General features: G+C 37.5%; 1 protein-coding gene across 6 annotated transcripts in view; it reads left to right on the top strand.

Annotated features, from left to right (window-relative positions):
- The window catches only part of LOC126765059 (homogentisate 1,2-dioxygenase), a 219,227-nt gene extending 198,187 nt beyond the window's left edge, over positions 1 to 21,040 (top strand). For all 6 annotated transcript variants that reach the window (XM_050482659.1, XM_050482662.1, XM_050482664.1 and 3 more), the window contains one exon: positions 20,864 to 21,040. In XM_050482659.1, the coding sequence (XP_050338616.1) occupies positions 20,864 to 20,986 (123 nt within the window). In that variant the 3' untranslated portion in view covers positions 20,987 to 21,040. The remainder of the gene's footprint in view (positions 1 to 20,863) is intronic.
- The last annotated feature ends 950 nt before the right edge of the window (positions 21,041 to 21,990 follow it).

Raw genomic sequence — 21,990 nt, 5'->3', positions numbered from 1 at the left:
TTGAGGAACTGTCGCTTTTATTTATCAAAAATTCAATATTGTTTTCATGCTGGAGTTGCTTCACATACAATGTTTCCAGTCTTAATTCTTTATTAGTAAAATTTGTATTTTCTTTAATTTTACTTATAACATTTGGTAATACGAAGGATTCATATACTTCCTTCCTTACATTAGTATATGATCTGTTAAATACATTTATTTCACAATTTTTAAATTTTATTAAAAAAGTTCCTCTTTGTTTTAAATTTTGTTTATTACAATTTTGTGTGATTTTTGAGTGGAAATTTTTAAATATTAGTATGCCTGGTAGCACTTCGTTTACAGATTGCTCATTACAAATTCTGAGCTTACAGTCTGCTTCTTCAAATTTTAGTATATTTGCTAAACATTGATCCTTCTCTTTAATTAAATTTTTCTCCAAATTATCCTTAATTTCTACATTGTACATATTATTATCTTCATCTACTATTACATCGTATTTGTCTAAAACTAATGATTTATTGTTTATATTGGGAAGGGGTTCAATTTTGATTTGGGATAGGATGCTGTTGGAATATTGAGGTATGAGGTAAATTTGTAGGTTCTCCATTTCAAGGTTTTTTCACCTGGAAGTAAATTTTTTTCTTAAGATTGTTTTATGTTGTTTTTGTGAACAATCCTGCCTGTTTTAGTTTTAACCGTGGTATTATAATTCTGCGCGACAATTTCCTTCCTAAATCTAGGTGATAACTTGGTTCCTAATCTCTTATTTATCTTAACAAAAATTTCATCTCCTTCAAAATATTGTTTGGGGGGCGTTCGGTTTTTATTGTGGTAAGAAAGATCTGCCAATTGCTTTTCCTGAAGCCTTTTCTTCGTTTCTTCTCTTTCTTCTTCTATTAGCCTGTGGTCGCTACTGACCCGTCTTCCGAAGAAGATTTCAATTGGTTTCTTTCCCGTTGTTGAATGGATAGTGTAGTTATATTCTTTGATTGATTGTTCCAAAAGTTCTTGGAACGATCGGTGGGTTTTCTCTGTTTGCAGACAACGCATAATCTCCTGTAGAGTAGAATGGAAGCGCTCAACCTGACCGTTCGAGCAGCTTGTGTAAGTGCGATATATTTTGGTGCCAAATTCGTTCTCTATCATAAAGTTAATGGACTCTGAGTTAAATGATCTTTCATTATCTATTACTAATGTTTCCGGTACGAGAAAGAAAAGAATGTCCCTTAAAGGTTGTCTGATATCCTCTGTTGCCTTTGATTTAATGGGTTTTGCGATGGCGTATTTTGAAAATTTGTCCATTGCAGTCAGAACTAGATTTTTGCCTATCAATAGTATATCTACGTGGATTATCTGTCCAGGGTAATTAGGTATGGGTGTGGCTTGTAATTGCGGCTTTAATGGGTGGCGATCGTACTTGTTCTCCTTACAAGTGACGCATTTTTTTATTATCTCGTTTATTTTATTCGCCATACTTGGAAAATAGAATTTTTCTAAAATTTGTATCTTATTCTCCCTGCAATTTCTATGCGCTCTCTTATGTTCTTTTATAATAATATTTTCTTGCTCTTCTTCGTTTGTTATGTCTTCCACTTGGAACTGCGAAAACCTAATTTTATATTTGTCAAAATGTAAGGGGTAAATTTCTTGAATCTTACCCATAATGTGCTCCTCCGTTTTGATGCAGTTTATTACGGACGGATTTAAATATCTTTTTAAAATAGAAATCAAATTTTGTTCGCAGTAATCATGTTCGGTTACTATGTATATGATGATGGTAGGTAGGAAATATGATTTTAAATTGATATGTCGATGTTACATCCTTATTTAAAAATATTTGGTTTTTAAACGCGTTAATTGGTGCTTCTATGCAGTATATTAAATTGTGGGATGAGTTGTCATCCGAATTTGTCGCTATTGATAGCGTATGCAAATCTGATTCTTGGTGTGGAATTCTTGACAGTGCGTCGGCCACGACGTTTGTTCTACCTGGTTTATAGTGCATTTCATAACTGTATTCCTCTAGTATTGCTTTCCAGCGTTTCATTTTGCTATTAGCATTCTTGTTGCTTAACGCATAAGTTAATGGTTGGTGATCGGTGAATATTTTTACTCTGGCCGATCCATACAGATAATTACGAAATGAATTTAATGCCCAAATGATGGCTTACATTTCTTTTTCGTTTGCGGCATAGTGCTCTTCCGCTTTGCTTAATGTCCTAGATAAAAATGCTATTGGTCTATCTGACTGAGACAACACTGCGCCTATGGCGAAGTTGGACGCATCCGTGGTCAGCTCAAATTCTTTGCTGTAATCCGGATACGTGAGGATGATATCCTCTGAGGTGAGGGAATTTTTTATTTTCATGAAAGCTTCTATCGCTTCCTTATTCAAATTTATTTTTATGTGAGTAGATTTATTCTTTGACGTACGACCGTCTTCCCCTCTTAAAAGAGATGTTAGGGGTTTTGCAATTTAGCGTAATCTCTAATAAAACGCCGGTAGTACCCTGACATGCCGAGGAAGCTGCGAAGTTGTTTTAAATTTTGTGGTGGTGGAAAGTTTGAAATGGCTTCAACTTTTTTTGGGTTGGTTCTTATGCCAACCGGTGTGATTACATATCCTAAGAATTCTACTTCTTTTTTGAAAAATTTACATTTTCCTAACTGCACTTTCATATTAGCGTTTTCTAATGTTTCAAACACTTTATATATATGTTTGAAGTGTTCCTCCTCTGTTTTGCTAAAAATAATTATATCGTCGATATACACGTAGCAACATTTCCCTATGTGTTCTCTTAATATATCATCTAATGCGCGTTGAAAAATAGATGGCGCATTTTTTAGGCCAAATGGTAGTCGAGTAAATTCGTACTTCCCATTGTTGATAGAGAAAGCAGTTTTTTCTATATCAGATTTTTTTAGTGGAATCTGGTGAAAACCACTTTTTAGGTCGAGAACGGAGAAGAAATTGCTATTACCTAGTTGAGAGATTACTTCTGTAATTTCCGGAATGGGGTATCTGTCCGCGATCGTTACTTTGTTTAATTTCCTATAATCAATGACCATACCGTATTGTTTATTTCCTGCCTCGTCTGGCTTCTTTGGTACAATCCACACTGGGGAGTTGTACGGGGATCTAGATGGTCTAATTATACCATCGCTTAAAAGCTTTTCTACTTGAGATTCCACTTCCTGTTTCAATGCTGCAGGATATGGATAGAACTTTGTATAAACAGGAGAATCGGATGTTGTACGAATTTGTCCGACAACTTTTGTTGTATAGGTTAGCTTTTCGTCAGGTTCGGAAAAAAGCTTTGGGTATTTATTTACGATGTTTTCCATCGTGTGCATTAGATTTTCTGAGAGGTTTCCCTCATCTACATTAATTGCGTTCACTCGCTGTGAGGGAAGCTGTTTGAGGTGAACCTTAAAGCCGTTACTTAAAGTCATGTAATTTTCTCCAGTGTATATAATGGCTTTAAATTCCAGAAGGGTATCATTCCCTAGAATACCGTCAAATGTTTTGAGAAGTGGCATTAGATAGAATTTAATTTTATCTTTAAAGTTAAAAAGTTGAACATAAGTATGTTCTCTGATTTCTAAATTTCCCGCAATAGATTTTGCAAAAAAGGGGTTGTCGTTTCGGATTATTTTCTTTGCCAGCTCTGGCTTAACATAATTTTTACTGGAACCTGTGTCCACTAAAAATTTTAAAATTCTACCGCTCTCCGCCTTTTCTTCGAAGTAGGGGAGCGAAGAGCTAATTATTCTAAAAAATGGATATCGCTTGGTTCACCAAATTGCCCGTCTTCCTGTGACGTTGTGTTAATGTGAAATGTTCGTTGCTCCTTCCTTCGCTGTTGATTCGGAAATTGTTGTGGCCTCTTGCCAAAGTGCTCGCTTCCTTGGGGTCTGTTTATGTAGTTAACGCGACGAGAGTGTATGCTCGGGTCGACGTCCATGGGCTCCGGACGTGGCTGCGGTTTCGGAGGTCTTGAGGGGTTGTTATCGTAATGAAAATTATTATGTTGTTGTTGCCTTGGTTGCCAAGTTGTCCGCTGTGGTTGGGGTAAATGCGCTAGCTGGAGGTAAAATTGATGCCTTTGTGGCTGATGAAAATTCCTTCTTGGAGGTAAGGGTGGAGGTTGTACTAGCCTTCCATTGTACGCACGGTTCATACGAAAGTTCTGATTCTGTAGTTTCAAGCAGAGATGAAGAGCCTGCGGCAGGTCTGCCGGCTCTCGTATTCCTAATAGTCTAGGTAAATCCCCGTTAAGTCCTCTTATAAAAGTATCTAATGCTTTGTCCCTATAAGCTTGCGTCAGCATGCGAAGGGATTCATTGCCCATATCGAGACAACCTAATTTATTTAGTATCAATGAAAGGTGGCTATACACCTGCTGGTAGAAATCGGAAACTGTTCTATTTCCCTGGACCAATGTGGTCATTTGATATTCTAATGTTGACAAGTCGCGCTCGTCACCGTAGTGCATAATTAGACATTTAGAAATTGATTGCCAATCAAGTGGCGTATTATATGCTTCCAATGCCGCATCGGCATTGCCTATTATTTTATTCCGTATTACACTTAAAATTCCGTAATACTTCGGTGTCCCCTTTTGAGGTTCATATATCGCTAAAACTCGATCTACGCTTTTTTTCCATGAGTTGAATTCTCCTGGATTGCCAGAGAATTCTTTTAGACATTTTACGATGTCAGGTATCTTATCCAATTCGCCTAAGTTATTCCTATGTTCTATGTCTATAGTTTGGTCCGTAATGTCGATTGCAATTGCATTTGGGTGTAATGCCGCATGTACCACTTGCGGTCCCTGTGTCTTTACTATATCTGAAGCTATACTAGCTATGAGCCTGGACAAGTCGTCCATACTCAATTGTGTATTTTGGGATGTCTGAGGGATATTAGGTGACGAATTGGGGGGAAGGATTGGAGGGCGGATTAAATTATTGGGGTTCGCCATTTGTGTACTTTTAATATTCTTAGTAATATAATGATATATTGATATTCTTAATATAATATCTAAATAGTTATTATAGGCTGCTTCCACTTACAGGATTGTTGAAGATTCTGTTGTCGCTGCTACCACCGATAGTATTATTCCTATTAGCTGCTGTGCCGGATATCTCCACTTGCTGAGCTGCAATTCGCTTGTTAAATATCTGCCTTGATTTTTTCCCTTGCCTGCAATATGCGTTGATTTTTGCTTCCACGAAATTTTGTTGCAATAAATTTAATTTACACTTTGGCGTATTTCGTTGCACGCACACACGTATATTTTCATCAATATTTAATTCACGCACACCGCTTACTGCCTTTTTCAGCCGTGATTAATTGGTCGCTTTTTATTTTTATTTATATTTTTATTGTATTTTATTAATTTGTGTTTTGTATTGTTTTTGTAGTTTGTTAATAAATTTTTTTTTTTATTATTATTTTTTATTAAAGATGAAATAATTTGTATCCCTGAACTTGCGTGTATTTTACGCTTAGCAAGTTGCAAGTCACCACACTCTTCAATTTGTAATTCTAAGTTTTTTTCTTAACTCTTTGCAGATTTAGTTTCTTAAGCGGTCTTTCGATATTTTTTAGTTTTCACACATCATTAGGTTTGTATTATTGCTTTGTTCGTTCTTTCACTTGTGCACGCATTTCTTCAGTTGTTTGGTATTTGTTACACGTGTGGTTTTTAGTTTTGATTTAAATTTTATTAATAATGTCTCCGCGTTTTTATGCACATTGTAATAGATTTCTTAATTAACAGATAACACTTTGTGTGTCTTTTGTTTTTCACTTATTTAAACACTCGCGAATAGAGTTGGCTAGCAACTATTGCTTCCCGTTTGCTTTACGCTACTAGGGGGCCTTTATTCCTCTATTATTTATAACTTTTTAGCTCGGGCGCCAGTTAATCTTTTGGTTAATTGAAAACCAAAAAAATATAATTTTTCACGGAGCTGCATTCAGGCTGAAGTTAGCTTAACCGAATTACAATATTTATGCTTAATTCTAACTTTAATAATTATAAGTGGCGTGATTCGCTTCCACGAATCTTATGCTGCACAACAGGTAGTGCAAACGCTGACCATGCACTTTCTGGTGCATTTCGGTCACACGTGCCGGAAGTTGTAAGTCGATACTTGAGTAACAAGTGTTGTGTTAACTTACATATGTATATGTGTGTACAGTATGTGTATATCATTAATTTTTTTTTTTTCACCGCACTTTTCTCCTTTTGTTTTTTGCACCTTTGTTCACTGTTTTATTTGTTAGGCATATGTACATGCATTTTGATATATGTATTTTTTCGTTTTTCTCAACTTTTGTCACCATCGGGGTTTGTTTTCTTTTTATTTTTTTCCACAGTTTTTTTTTTAATTTGGTTACCACCATCAATTATTACGTCGGAAGGATGGTCGGGAGACACTCATACGTATGTGATGGTCAAAATGCATTCAGTTACAAGTTGCATTTACTTGGCCCCACCTCTGTTAGTCTGATAACCCCCCTTGTACATTGTTCGTCGCCAACCCTCCCCGTCACGCCAAAGTTAGTGTGTTTGGGTCGTGGTTGTTCGTTACATTTAACAGCTCTCTTCTCCGCTGCTGTTCGCTAGCACGTTGGGATTTCGTAACCCTGGCTGCCACTTCGTAAGCAGCTTTCCACTTCTCAACTGATTCGACCATTTGGTTAACCAAGTTATCAGGAGTTGGGTCTATACCGAACGCATTTTTTAAGTGTTGCCTCTCAAGATTATATTTGGGGCAATAGAAGAATGTGTGTTCTACTTTTTGACGGTATCGCCTCCGCAATAATAGCATATGTCGTTGTTTTCGTGTCCGAATCTTTTCAAATAAGCTTTAAAGCAGCCATGTCCTGTGAGGATTTGAGTTAGGTGGAAATCTACCTCACCGTGCGGTCTGTCTAGCCATGATTCAACGTTGGGGATCAGTCGGAATGTCCACCGTCCATTTTCGCTTTCCTCCCAGCGTTTTTGCCAGTGATTCACCGTCTCTGCCCTTGCAATTTCTTTTATTGTATTATGTGGTAACCTGTCATTTGTAAGACATTGAATTTCTTTGGCCAAGAGGTCTAAAGTCCGCAGATCCGCAGAGCATACTTTCAGCGCGCAAGTGGCATATATAGAAAAAAGGCCACGGCGATAGGATTTTATTTCTAGGGCTTTTCCCCATATCTGGGCGCCGTACAGCGCGACTGACTTTAATACACCAGCTAATAGTCGTCTTCTATTTTGCTTTGGACCGCGGGTATTTAGCATTAACCGGCTCAAGGCTCTGCACACTTTTGTCGCTTTGTCGCATGTGTACGCTAAGTGTTCCTTAAAGGACATCCTTGCATCAAGAATAATTCCCAAGTATTTGATTGCAGGTTTTGTAGTGATGCTTACCCCCTTTGTACTGAACGTGGCAACTTCCCGAACTTTTCTGCCAGTAATGAGTACCGCCTCGGTCTTGCTCTCCGCAAGGTTCAGTCCGTTATTTTCGAGCCAATTGCTTATTAACGCTATTGTCCTGTTGGTAATCGTAAGTATATCGTGAATGTGCTTTGCTATAACCACAACTGCGATATCGTCTGCGAACCCAATGATGTGTACGTTTTTAGGTACCTTCAATCGCAGTACTCCATCGTACATGATGTTCCCGAGTAGCGGCCCGAGTACAGATCCTTGGGGTACTCCACCGGTGACTTTATATTTTTTGGAGCCTTCGTTTGTCTTGTAGCTCAATGTTCTATTCTCGAAATAGCTTGCTATGATGTTGTAAAGGTATAGAGGCACTGAGAAGCTTTTTAGTGCACTCAATATACTATGCCAGGATGCCGAGTTAAAGGCATTCTTTACATCCAGCGTTACAACCATACAGTATTGTATTGTGCCTCCTTTCCATCTTTTCCCACTTATAGCTCGTTCAGCCAGGGTCTTTACTAAGGTTACCGCTGCAGTTGTGGATCTTGCCTTCCTGAATCCGAATTGGTTTGGGGATAGTCCACCGGCATCTTCAATTGCCTTATTTAGCCGTTTCTATATGATCCGCTCCAGAACCTTTCCAGCGGAGTCTAACATGCAGATGGGCCGGAAGTGGGACGGATCTGACATTGATTTATTAGGTTTCGGCAGTAATATCAGGTATTGCCTTTTCCAAATGGTGGGAAAGCGGCCTTCTTGGATGCATATATTACAAATGGTTCGAAAGGGGCCTATGTTTCTAGCAATCGCCGTTTTTAGCGCTACATTCCGAATTCCGTCTGGTCCCGGGGCTTTAGATGGGTTTAATCGTTTGCAGGCTTCTCGGACTTCTTCATTCGAAACAGCTGGTATATCCTGGATTTGTGGAACTCTCACAATCTCGTGATGGAGTGGGGATCGGGTAGGGAAGAGTACCGTAACTATTCTCTCAATTATTGAGGGGGAGGTTGGCATTTGTCCGCCAGTGCGGAGTTTTCACATTACCTTTTTATAAGCGAGTCCCCAAGCGTTGTTTTCAACATCGTCGCACAGTTTAAGGAAACATTCCTGCTTACTTTTTTTAATTGCCTGTTTTAGCAATTTTCTTTTGTCCTTGAAGCGTTTTTGGAGGGTGGTGAATTCGAGTGTACCACGTGACCTTTGGTACAAGCGTCTTGCTTGCTGGCATTCCTTACGTAATTTTGCGATTGTCTCTCTCCTCCAATATACTGGGGGCGGTGTTTGCGTCGAGATAGCTTGAACATTGAAGCGTCGCATGCGCTCTTAATACTACTCATAATCGAGTGAGCAGCTTTGTTAGCCGACAACAGGTTGTCGGGAAGGGTAGTTGGTCGGAAGGCTTCTTCAAAGAGGTCTGGGTCGAATGTTTTGAGTCGCCAGTTCCTTTTTTTTTTGGGTCGATAAACCCTGTCGGGCGTATGTAGCATTTATCTCGAATATAATTGCGTAGTGATCGCTAAAAGTGTAATGGTCACTGATTTTCCAGTGAGATCTGCGAACTAAGCTCGAGTGAACAAATGTTAAATCAATCACCGATTGCCGACCACCTTTGTTAAATGTGCATTGATTGTTAACATTTAAAACCTCCAGATCGAGAGAAGAAAAGGCTTCTAGTAAGGTTTTTCCTCTGCTGTTGGTTCGTTTGCATCCCCATTCGATAGCCCAGGCATTAAAATCACCAGCTATTATCACTTTGGGTTTGCATCTGGCATCGACCACTAGGTTGTCGATAATACGCTTGTATTCTTCTTCGCTAAGGCTAGGAGGTAAGTAGCAGCTGTATATATTAATATTATTGATAGTTGTACGAACAAAACCATCTGAAGAGAAAGGCGATTCCAGCTGCGAAAAATTAGGATTACATTTCCATATAGTCGCTTTCTTTCGAGTGTCACTTATCCAGGTTACACCTTGTCCGATTTTGTATGGTTCCCTTAGCAGAACCACATCAATTTGCTTTTCGACAACTGACTGTTTTAATAAGTCGTGTGCCGCTTGGCAATGGTTTGCGTTCAGTTGTAAGAACCTCATGTGACCTGTTGAGCTGCTTTCTTTTATATTGGGCACCTGACGCTTCCTGTAAAGAGCTCAATTTCTTTTGTACCTGCTTTTAAGCAGTGCAAGCATTTTGGTTTGTTATTGCGGCCCTTTGCCTGGTGCTCCCCTTCGCCACATCTCCTGCAGAGTCTGGACCTGTCCTCATTGGTACAGGTTTTTGCAGTGTGTCCGTAGTCGATACATTTAAAGCATCGAGGTTGCCTATATTCTCGTATACGGCAGCTTACCCATCCAACTTTCAGCTTTCTAGTCACTAGAAGCTGTCTAGCTGCTTCAACCGGGAGTTTAATAAGTGCTGTTTGGGTGTCTCCATAAGACTTTCTTAAGCTCTTGATTGACGAGATCGTCAGTTCCGGGTTTCCTAATTCTCTCTGTAGAGCATAATAGACTTCTTCCTTGTTTGTGACTTCATCAAGGTCTTTGCACTCCAGTAGAATCTCCTGGGTCAGAAGTTTAACGTGGGTTTGATCCCCAAGACATTTTTTCATGGTCTCCTTAGAGTCGGTTGGAATCACTGCTCCGCTCAATTGTAGCAACATTTCACCATCTTTGTCACGATATTTGCGAATCCGCTGAGCGTTGAGTCGGACTTGATTTTCCATAGCATCTCCGCATAGGAAAGGTCCCCATTTTTTGATATTAAAATCGCTTGGGGTTTTGCTTTTGGCAATTTTGCTGTCTTCTGGTTGCCTATCTTAGCTGCTATATTCCTCTGTCCCTCCATTGGTTTTATTGTTGTTGCTTTATTAATGGACCCTTTCGTTGGTTGCGTGCCTAATTGTTTTATTGCTGGCGACTTTGCAGTGGCTTCAAACATTTGCGTAGTATTTGTTATTTCTGATTGTTTGAACTGACCAATTAGGCTTGCTCTTGCTCGAGTTATTGGCGAATTGACACAAGATCGTTTGCTTTGTTGTTGAGTCTGCTCCTCTGCCATTGGTTCTTCGCTGAGTGTAATGCGACGTCTTTTTGTCTGGGCGGTCGTGTGGATTGCCGACTCTCTAGCCTCTGCTACTGCTTGTTTTTGCAATTGCGAAATTTTGTCAATTATGTTTCGCATATGGTGATTTACATGCCTTTGTTTTTGGCCATGGGTGAGCGCGATTAACTCTTCAATTAGTATGCCTAGACCCGCAAGCGCGCACTCTCCTTCGCTCGCATTTTGCATTTTCGTTTCTAGTGGTGCCTTGTGTTGGCAGGTCGGCTGCGCTGGCTTTATTAGTTGCCATTGAGATGTCATTTGATGGAGTCACATCGTGCGAGGCCGTATTTGATGGGATCACCTCTTGTAAAGTTGGTGTAGCAACTTTAAGTGTCTGGACGCTTTGTCGATCAGGCGATCGGGCGGTCTTGTTACTCCTTGTAAACGGGCTACAATCCTCCTTGTTGCCAGAGATGGCATGTGCTGCTTTAGGTTTAGCTGACATTTCTCAGCTTTTCCTATAGCAGTCCGCTAGTGTAGCTGTTGCTCGAGAATTCCTCAGCGTGAAATGCCCAGGATTTTCTCTTTGCGTGGTTTGTGGATTGTGGGATCTAAACAGGTATCAAAAGGGAGAGCTAAGAAAATGCGCTCTTCGCGATTTCCCTTTTGTACGAACCTTCTCCCAAATAAATAAGTATTTATTAAGTGTTTTAACACTCACCGCTAATGTAGCTTTATTATGCTCAGTTTTTTGATTATCTTGAGCTGATGTGGACACTGTGTGTGTTTCCACGCGCTTAGGAACTACTTTAGGATTATTTCCTATCGTACCTGATCCTGATCACGTCACTAACTCTGGATACACCAAGTTCGTGCAGGTGTGTTGAGTATGATGTGTGGATGATGTAAGTATATGGTGTAGTTGTGTTATATTGTGAGGGGGGTCAGAAGCTCATTTAGGCACATATGTTGAAGAGGTGACAAATTGTTTAGTTGTTTGATTGCTTGGCTTAAGCTTTACAAAACTTTCAACGGTTTTTTACTATATGCAATTAATAGTTAATGTAATATGAGTTTCCCAAAAAACAAAAAAAACAAAAAAAAACAAATTCAAATTGATGTAAACAATAATTAATTAGAGCTGTGGTGCCAGGATCTTTTTCGACTATCTTTTCAATAAACTTATCAAATCTATTTCCAAGGCTTTTGTTTCGGCGTATGAAAACCTTTCACCACAGACATACGTTCAGTAGTTTTCCCTTGATTGTCTCTTTGCAGAGCTTTTTCTTGAGTTTCAGATAATATTTCATTCATGAACTTTAATTTTTCTTCTTCACAGTTGTGAAAGAGGTCGGTTAGTCTAGCATTGATAACGGAATGAAAACTGCAATTGTATTTGTGAGTTGATAAAATAACAAAGTACATTTTTTGCTGTTCTTTCATACAGCGCGCGATTGCCAACATCGCGGACTGCAACCTTTCTACCTGGCCATTACTTTCGTTGTGAAGACTAGGAATGAAGAACTGGTCCATAGAAAAGGTATCTTTATGCATAACTTGAATTGCATTAGATTGAAGAGCTTTTTCGTTGTCAGAGACAATGACTTTAGTGTTATTAAACACTAATAAGGCTTCTTATAGGGCGTATTCAGTGGCGGATTTGCAATCCTAGCCGCTCTAGGCCCCAGGCCATGTGCCGCGCCTTTCTCAGCACCCATCATTATAGACTAAAGTCATAATCCATGTTTTACTTTATTCCTACTTTTAATTGATTCAGAAAATTGTTTAACTAAACACTAGCAGATAAAGCTAGTTTATAATATTTTCCGACATTTCAGGGATGATTGGACATTTAAATACGAGTAAAACATTTAAAAATGGTTTTAGGTTTTGTTTTTAATAAAATTGTTTTACTCGTTCAATGTGTTACAAAACTCATCTGCACTTAATTTGCTTAAAAAATCAGCTTCTATGTTAAGCAAAGCAAGATCCTTTAACCTCTGCTCCGTCATTGTTGTGCGTAAATAGTTTTTCACTCTCCGCAAACAAGAAAACGATCTTTCTCCAGTATAGTTACTGGCAGGTGTACACACACACACGAAGAGCAATATCTACGTTTGGATAAATGGTTTGAAGACCTTCGGTTCGTAACCATTTCATCAAACTGACTGCACTCTTTCGCTCCTCATTTTTTATGCTGCAGTGAGAACGAAAATGAAGACATTCTTCTGTAAAATTATCTTCTAAGTAAGTAGAATAAACCATTTGCAATGCCTTGGCCTTATCTTCGACTTCTGAGATGTTTATATTCGTCAGGCTGGTAATAAAGTAAAATTTATTGCAGAGTAATTTATAAGCATCCCGACGTCTTTTCAGTTCTTCTGACAATGTATCAATTACTACTAAAAAAGTATTTATTCTAAAATTTTAACCGCCATTTTTTTGTTGCATATCTTCTCTTGTATTTGTCTCGCCAGGAAGCAGCTTACGCTTTCGATTGCGTCGGAAATCTTTTTCGTATTCCTGTACAAAGGACAGTTTTTTCGCTTTTTTTTCGAAATCATAGAAATTCTCTCTTGTTTCGCCAACAAAATGTATTAAAGCCTCGTACAGTTCTATGACAATGGTAATGTCAATTTCCACACTCTGAAGTTTTTTACTTGTGGCGTTAATGCGATCTAGTAAATCTCCCCAAAAAACAGCCACGAGGCTTAATTTTTTGTTTTTGATGTTCGCAAAACGCCTGACTATCGTTTTTATAATTTATTGACAATGTTTTGACAAAATTTATGTGAAAACAAATGGGGAAAAATTAAAAAAAAAATAAAACATTCATTACTTTTTTATTTATAAACATTTTTTCATGATTCTAGTGGGGACGATAACCACTCACGTACTTTTTAAGATTGAATTGGGTTTTTGTGTTCCAGATGATCCAAACATGAGAAATCACGTCCGCTAGTGAAAAAACGTATTGCATTCCTCCGACAGATGTCATCAAAAAATGCCGAAAAAATTTATTCATACACACCACGAAGTATATATGATATGCGAAAAAAGTTCTATTGTACATAGAATAAAAATTTCTATGAAAAAAAAATTCAAAAAAACAGGCGAAATAACCCTACTGACTCCTTAAAATGAAAACTTGGCGCAAGTTTTTCAATGAACGCTTGCCATCTTTTCATTTTTGCATTTGGGTTTTTTTCAGACATTGCGAATATGAGCGGCTGATGGTGGGTAAAAATGTTTATATTTTTCATTCCATGCAAATAATGACGAAGCCTTTTCAATGCCCATACAATCGCAAGTAGCTCTCGTTCGTTCGTAGCATAATTTTGTGCGGTAGCTGAGAGTGTTCGTGAAATCATGGTAATTTGACGACCTTTTTGAGACAAAACTGCACCTAAAGCAGTAGAAGAGGCATCTGTTGTAAGCTTGAAAGGTTGATCATAATTTGTTTATTGAACTAAAACATCCTCTGAAGCTAATATTATTGTTTTTATTCGTTCAAAAGCTAAAGTCAACTTTCACATTTCTTGAATAACATGAAAGTATTTGTCCGTTTTCTCCGCGAAGGTAAGCTGTCAAAGGCTTGACTATGAAAAATAGTTCTTTGTATAAACTAACAATAATAATTAAGGAAAAATTCCTGCATTACTGTGAAAATATATGAAAAATATGTCACAAGGCACCCCACGCTTTTCTCACAATGCAGGAATTTTTCCTTCATTATTATTGTTAGTTTATACAAAGAACTACTATACCCCAAATTTGTTAAAATATGAACTATGACATGTAGTATTGGTTAAGTAAATCGATAATTAGGCAGCATTTAATATCTACTCGTAACCTTTCATTGACTAATTGTTATATTATTTGCGACCAAGTTCTATTGATGACTTTACGTATTATTACTTCTTAATCGAATCATTTCTTCTAAAGCTTCACTGTTACTAGTATCTGAATTTTTTTTTACTACAAAAATTCTATTATAAGTATTAATTTTTTTATTAGTTAAAAGTCACATGTTCTGCATTATTTGATATTATTTCTTCTGGTGCGCGGTTATATATACATTAATCTATATAAAGTATACTTTCTTTAAGGATATGCATATATTTCAGTACTTACATATGCTATTCAAATGTCACCAAAACTAGTTTTATATAGATGTTTTGTACTTTTAAGCGCATCTTTTTGGTGAGCTGCTTAAATTTTCTATCGACTTCCTACAGTGTCTTCAAATCTTCTAGGTTTCAGTACCACTAAAAAAGTTACAAACAAACATACATACATACAAGTGAAGCTAATAAAAGCGTATTAAAAAGTTCGATTTTTCAGGCGAGACTCTCATTTCTGCGTTCTCAAGAGTTTGAAGTATGTGGTTGATGTGCTTTAAATGTGATGGTTCATATGAACAATAGATAATTGTATAGTCGACGTAAGCGTGACAATATTTCATTTTTTAACCCCAAGGGTAATCTGCAGAATTGTTGTAATTCATTTTCAAAATTGATATTCTGACTGAAATTTTCTTAAACGTTTTGAAAGGGTTCTAATTTTTCTGTCATAAAATTTACCTTCTGCAGTTTGTGAAAGGGTGCACGATCATAAATGAACTGTTCGCGATTTCGTTTATAGGTTGTTTACATATTCTGATTCGGATGATTTGGTTTAGGAATGTGCTTGGGTGTAGGTTGAGTCTGCTCAGTGGATAGTTTCGGAATACTATTAGGCTCTCGGTAATAACTTGTACTTCTACCGAATTCCATTGGGGTTGGTTTTATAGGATTTGAATTGAAGCTAATACCTCATGCGGTCCATTATTGTAATCTATCTGTTTAAATTGAGACGTTACCGGCTTCTTCCATGATTCAGCTCCTAAGCCACTGCAAGAGCAGTTAGAATGTTTTTGGGTTAGGAGGAAAAAAGAATATTGTATAATGGACGTCGAAGTCTTGATATGAAGACGCGTAAGGCACTTCCTCTAGCGCGCTCATTTAAAGTGGAAGTAATATCTTTATTTCTGTTATACATTATGATTTGTTTAAGGATACTTAGTTCGTTCTCCAAAAGATAAAGAGGCTTTTTATCGGCATATTCCTGATCTACTTGTAGTTTACCTAAAATAGTCTTGAAATTAAGCACTGTATTAAAAGACGCAAGTGTGGTATTTGCGGAACCAATAATTTTGTTTCGGAAAATACCAGCAATGTAATATTTTTCCTAACCTTCAGCTGCAGTTCGCCAAGCGGGATAAGAAACAGAATCTCCGCTAAAGTAAGGCAGGTGAATAAACCCCTCAGTTTGTTAGGGTATTCCAACTCTTTCCACCCACGATCAAAAATGCAAAACAAAAATGTCCGGGTAATTTCGCTAACAATTTGCTTTAATGGTTGATATATTTAAAATATAATGAAATGTTTAAATATATCTAAATAAATTCGGAAGGTGTAATTGATGCTGGCAGGAACTGGTTGGAAAAACGAAGTTTATTTGTAGCGCGTGAGAACTCTGCGGTCGAATGGTATTGAGATCTGGCGGATTTGTAGGTCGACGCGGCGCAGTGTGTAAGCGAATAAAGATGTGCGAAGTGTATCTGACGAATTGCGTAAACGAATGTGTCAGCTTCCCCATTGTCCATTCCTTTTGTTGGTTGGGTTGGTATAGGTGTGGTGAGTTATTGGTTTTGCGTTGCAGTAGCATTCTGTGGTGAGTTTCGCTGTTTTATTAGGATGCGCCAGTTTTATCGGGTAGAGTGGGTGGATGCTTAACTCATTTAAACAGCAGGGATTTTATTAGATCTAAACTTGCGTTGTTTTTTGCTACTAATGGATTAAATGAAATGGGTAAATGTTCTTCAACGCCGCGTGATTAAATTTTCATTGGCTTTATTAAAATTTCTTCTATTTGCTCTCTATTCAAAGACGTTATGTCTATCTATAAATTATTCCAAAAGGCCTGGTAAAGAAAATTTAGTAAGTTTCGTTTCTAATTCTTGAAATTATTTAAGGGAACTATAAGTACGAAGTCGAAGATCTTGTTTTTGTTATTTTTAATAATTTGTATTTAATTATTAATATACTATTTTTGTCAGTTTTATGATTGGCACTAAATTAATTCAAATATCAAAAATGATATTCCTTATGTAACACTATATTTAACACATGTTCTTTTTTAAGGTTATTTCATTGAACGCCAACCTTTTTTCCGAACAAAAATTTTAATTACACAAGGGAATTTTACGGAAAGCTTTGATTTATTTCAATTGGAAGTTAGATCCTTTAGAATTCCTAATTTCTTTCGCAGGTCCTTGGTACTTCAGAATTCCTATGTTCTTTTTGCAAGTCCTTGGCCCCACGTTGGGCGCCAGTTAAAAACGTATTTATTTAATTTACAATTATTCATTTCTGGTGTTAATACCTTCACGTTAACATTACATCTACCCTAACTAAGCTAAAGCATACTTGTATATATTGCTGCTTATTGTATGTTTCGCTGCTTTTCCAAGTTGGTGCAGCAACAACTTATTTGTTGAATAAAGTGCATTTCCTTTTACAAAAGGTAAAATATCGTTGTTGGTATACGACCTTACTTTTCAGTGTTTTACGCATCACCTTCCGAATGTCACCCATCAAAGAGTTATGCTGTTGTTGTGCGCTCTTGTTGGTGATAATAATAACACACACAAAGGTTGTGGCAAATAACCGGGAATGACTGTACTTTGGTTGTATCGATTAGTCGTTGTCAAGACAGTAACCGAATCACTTTGTACTATATATGTACATTCCTGTGGCTAATGAAAATATGCCCTGCATTTTGTGTCATAGGTTATTTAAGGAATATTTTAAGACCAAACATATTTTTTTAATAGTAATCATATACATATATATAAAAAAAAGAAGCGCGAACTTGTTTAAGGAAATAATGAATTAAACTAGACAAGTGGTTTTAAGCTCGGGTGTAACTGAAGATTTTATACTATCGAAATTTGCATAGATCAATGGCGGCTTGATTATAACATTTTTTAAGTTTTCGATTCACAGCGTCTTGTGTGCGCGACAATGGTCCGATTTTACTCATCTACAATTCCGAGCTTCTTCTGGTCCTTTTGTCAACACTCTCTATCTATCTCGATTATTTCTAGGAGATACAAAAAGCCGTTAAGTGAACTGAACTATTATACTCTTTTAGAACAAGTTGTTAAAATATTAGTGTTTAAAGATAAGGAAAACTTTCGTGCTCCCTTACAAAGTCACAGTTCCTCAGTTCCTTCACAGTAGTAAATTTTGGCGAGCCTTGTACCTTACGATATATGTATACCTTCAGAGCTATTAAAGAATGGTTTCAATTTTAATAACACTAATCTTCATTACGTCGGCGATTTCTATAAAAATATAAATATGGCGATGACTACGAGTATTATATTATATTATATATACAATACTAAGTATTATAATGTGTATACGAAAGTAATACTGGTCTACAGCGGTTTTGTTGCGCTAGGTATAAGACCGGTTATATTTATGCATGAAACTATCAATGTTTTTTAAGATGTACTTTCGTTTATGACTAAATCTTTATTTTAATTGTACTTTAAAAAATCATAAAACATTAAACGAAATAACTAAAATTTGTGTAATGCAAGTTCCTATATACCGAGTTATTGACGAGTACTCTCAAGAAGCAGGGGTGCAATTCGAGTAGAAAATCGTTCCGCTGTTTGTTGTTACTGCAGCTTATTGACATCGAACCTTCCTTGTGTTTGTTGAAGTGCGTTTTTTGCTGCACAGAGGCAGGTGCCTCAACCCATTTGAGAATGTTTCCTCATGGAGGCTAAATTTCCCGACCGTTGTGCCAAAGACACCTTCTTTGCCCACCCTGGCGTTTAAGTCGCCAAAGACGATTTGGACAATGTGGACGGAGCAGCTGGCATAGGTGCGCTGCAAGCGCCCTTAGAACCAAAGATGCATTCTCATTCTCGCATATTTGTGCCCCCGCTCCGAAGGAAGAGATGGACGTCTAGCCACAATCCGCATCAAAGCAAAGTTCTTCAACATATCGCATATTTGTGCCCACGCTCCAAAGGAAGAGAAGGAGAAGGCTAGACGTCCATCTCTTCCTTCGGAGCGTGGGCACAAATATGCGATATGTTGAAGAACTTTGCTTTGATGCGGATTGTGGCTAGACGTTCATCCACTTGGGTGAATTCCAGGACTCGGCGACGGAGTCTCTCTCCCACAACGAATCCCACACCAATTTTGCGCTTCTTTTTTAGGCTAATGTAGTAAATGCTACAAAGATATACTCATCTCAGTTGTTGTTCCGTTCATCGCACACATTGTACGCCGGTGATGCCAGCCTCCATTTTCACGAGAACATCAACCAGTTGGGCACTAGCATCTTCCCGATAAGGGATCGGACATTCCGGGTACATGCCCTCAAATTTTAATCTTTAAGGTAGTAGTCTGGTAACTTGGGCCAAAAAATCGAAAATTTCTTTTTTGCTTAACTTGAAAGTACAATATCTTGAGAATAGACTGTGAAAATTTCAGATAGAAATTCGAAATATTTCCGGAGTTATAACGAGTTTCCTAGAGCGCCTCGGAGTCCTCTCTTTCGGAGTTGTTGAACTTTAAACGTGTTTTTCTCAAAACATTGTTTTTCTGGTCGGCCCGGGTCCTAACTTTTTTTCTACAAAACCGATTGCTTTCAAATTTTAACAGGCCATTCTGCACACTTATAGTTCTCGTTGATACTAACGAGAGCTTTTTTCACCCCTAACTTTTTTATTTTACAACCCTTTCTTTGCAAAAATAAAATGACTTTTTTTTCGAAATCCACCATTTTGTTATTTACTCTTGAATTTTAACTTCAGTAGTTCCAACCAGAATCACATGTCTATAGATTAAGAATAATCAAGAATATTTGATTTCAGATAACATCAAGAGTCAAATTCGCCGGGCCACCCACGTGTACATTTATGAGGTTCCAACTTCGAGTGACAATATTAATAGTAATAAAGTATTAAATTTTTTCAAATAATTTTTTTTTTATATTTTCAATATGTAAATAAAAACACTCCAAATATTCGAAAAAATTCATTTTTATTTTTCTATAAAAAACCACTCTCCAAAGAAGTCATGAAAATAAGAATTTTTTTATTTTGCGGGTGAGGGGGTGGAAAATGCCTTCCGCATCATCGGTGCTATCGTCACAGCAGCGGTATGTGCCACTTGCAGGTCTCTAAAAACCCCTCCTCTAAGGAACCGTCGCCCACCCTGGGACCGCTTTTGCATTACTTCAGGGATGAAAATATGCATAAGTTACCAGAATACTACCTTAATGCGTTTGCCATGGTCGTCATCAAGAGGGGGGTCTCTCATCCAAAGCTGTTAACTGTTGCGTTATTGTTTTTTTTAAGGGTGTTTTTTACGTGGCGATGGATGGTTCGCCTTCTCACTTTAGCTTGCTTTTAAGCGGATGTTTTTAGCTAACCCGAGGTTACTTGGTATAAGACCGGAAGTCGTAAGCTGCTTGAGCTATGTATATGTAAAAGAATCATTTCTGGCCACTCCCAAGTGATTGGCGATCAGAGAATTTTCCTCACTTGGGTGAAATTCGGCACATGACTCCATTCTTCATCCTGTTCCTTATTATAAAATTTCTCCAGATTATTACGGAAATAGTTTTACTTGACAGACAAATTTGTTTCTAGAGATAGCTCCATTTTGTCAGCAGATTTTGGTACTTAAAGGTTTCCTAGGAAATTTTAGACTGTCAACACAAAAGTTTCCTAAGCTTCAATTTCCGGAAAAGTTGTAACTCTGATATAATATGTATGTTTCATTCAACTTTGTCATACGAAATTCGGAAATAAAATAATATAATTCCAAGACCAACGCTTTGACAAATTGCTTTATCATTTCTAAACTGATCTCGTATAAAAACACCGAGCTTATTTTGAGAAAACATAACAGCTATGGATGTTTCACCCTCTGATTCACATCAAAGGTAGACTGTATTGATATCCGGATATTTGGTGATCATTCTTTTTGATACGGAAGCGAGATTTTCATTAAGTAAACAGGACTATTTGTAGACTGTAATTCTTGATTTGATTCCAATAAAACCTTCAAACTTTTTGCATAATTTTTCGGTAAGAAATCTGAGAGTGGGAATCATGTCGTGACTGTATGCACGAAAATGGTAACCCTAAACATAACTGGAAAACTAAATGTGTACTAGTAACAACAATATCTATCAAAATATTAGATATTAGCTATATAATCATTACTTCAAAAAATACGAAAAACTGTTGTCTTAATATTCTTATATTAAAATTTCAGTGTTACCTTACATGTCATTATTATCTTTTTTTGTTTTACAGGCTTTTATGTTCGAATCATCGCTGAACCTAAGAATAACTAAGTGGGCAGAAAAAACATGTCAAAAATTGGATGAACAGTATTTTGAATGCTGGAAAGGGCTGAAGAAAAATTTTAATATTTAATTTAGTTAATATTTGTAAGTGAACTTTAAATAATAGAAAGCATTAAAATCAGAATTATAGTACTTTAATTTAAAAGGACAATTCTCGAAATAAAATAGATGTGTAAGTATAGTAGATAGCTTACGTTATAAACATGAAAAATTGGATTTAAACCAGGTGTATTTCTATATATTATATATTTCTATGCAACTAAATTTTAGATTCCCTATTTCTCAGCTCGATGCTTTCTTATAAGAGCGTACGTCAACTCTAACCTCGGCCTCGTAATTGAGACAAAGTTGTGCCATTTAAAGCCACTCCTTCCCGGGAAGTGGAGAAGCGACCTCAGCAAATCTGGTCAGTCTTTTGGGTGGGACACCATTACCTAGGTTAACGAAATCTTCCTCCAAAAAGGGTGGCTTAGAAATCTACATAGAGCAGTAGTAAAGTAATCTTTATTTAGCTCATGGGAGGCACTCGTGAGGAAGGATATGACGGCGGATAAATAGTTGAAGTCAGGCCTTCTGTTGACAGAAAAGACTTAGAACAGTAGAACAGCACATTCTCTTCTTCTTTACTAGCGTAGAAACTGCGTACGCGATTATAATCAAGTTAACAGTAGCGCGCCAGTCGTTTTTTTCTTTTCGCAAGGTGGTAACGTCGACTCATCAGATGTTGTCATCGTCCATGCCTCTGCACCATATGGCAGGACGGGAATAATGAGTGACTTATAGAGTTTGGTTTTTGTTCGTCGAGAGAGGACTTTACTTCTCAATTGCGTGCCAAAGTAGCATCTGTTGGAAAGAGATATCCGGTGTTAGATTTCAAGGCTGGCATAGTTGTTGGGTTTGATGCTGGTTCCAAGACAGACGAAATTATCTACGACTTCAAAGTTATGACTGTCAACAATGACGTGGCAGCCTAGTGACGAGTGCGACGACGTTTGTTTGATGACACCGCTAGACCCATTTGCTTCGCTGTCTTATCCATTCTGGACAAAGCAGAAGTAACAGCGCGGGTGTTGA

This window comes from Bactrocera neohumeralis, unplaced genomic scaffold, assembly GCF_024586455.1.
Source record: "Bactrocera neohumeralis isolate Rockhampton unplaced genomic scaffold, APGP_CSIRO_Bneo_wtdbg2-racon-allhic-juicebox.fasta_v2 cluster10, whole genome shotgun sequence".
In the NCBI taxonomy this organism is placed as follows: domain Eukaryota; kingdom Metazoa; phylum Arthropoda; class Insecta; order Diptera; family Tephritidae; genus Bactrocera; species Bactrocera neohumeralis.
Note: the sequence above shows the minus strand (reverse complement) of the source record. Positions and strands in the feature narration are given on the sequence as shown.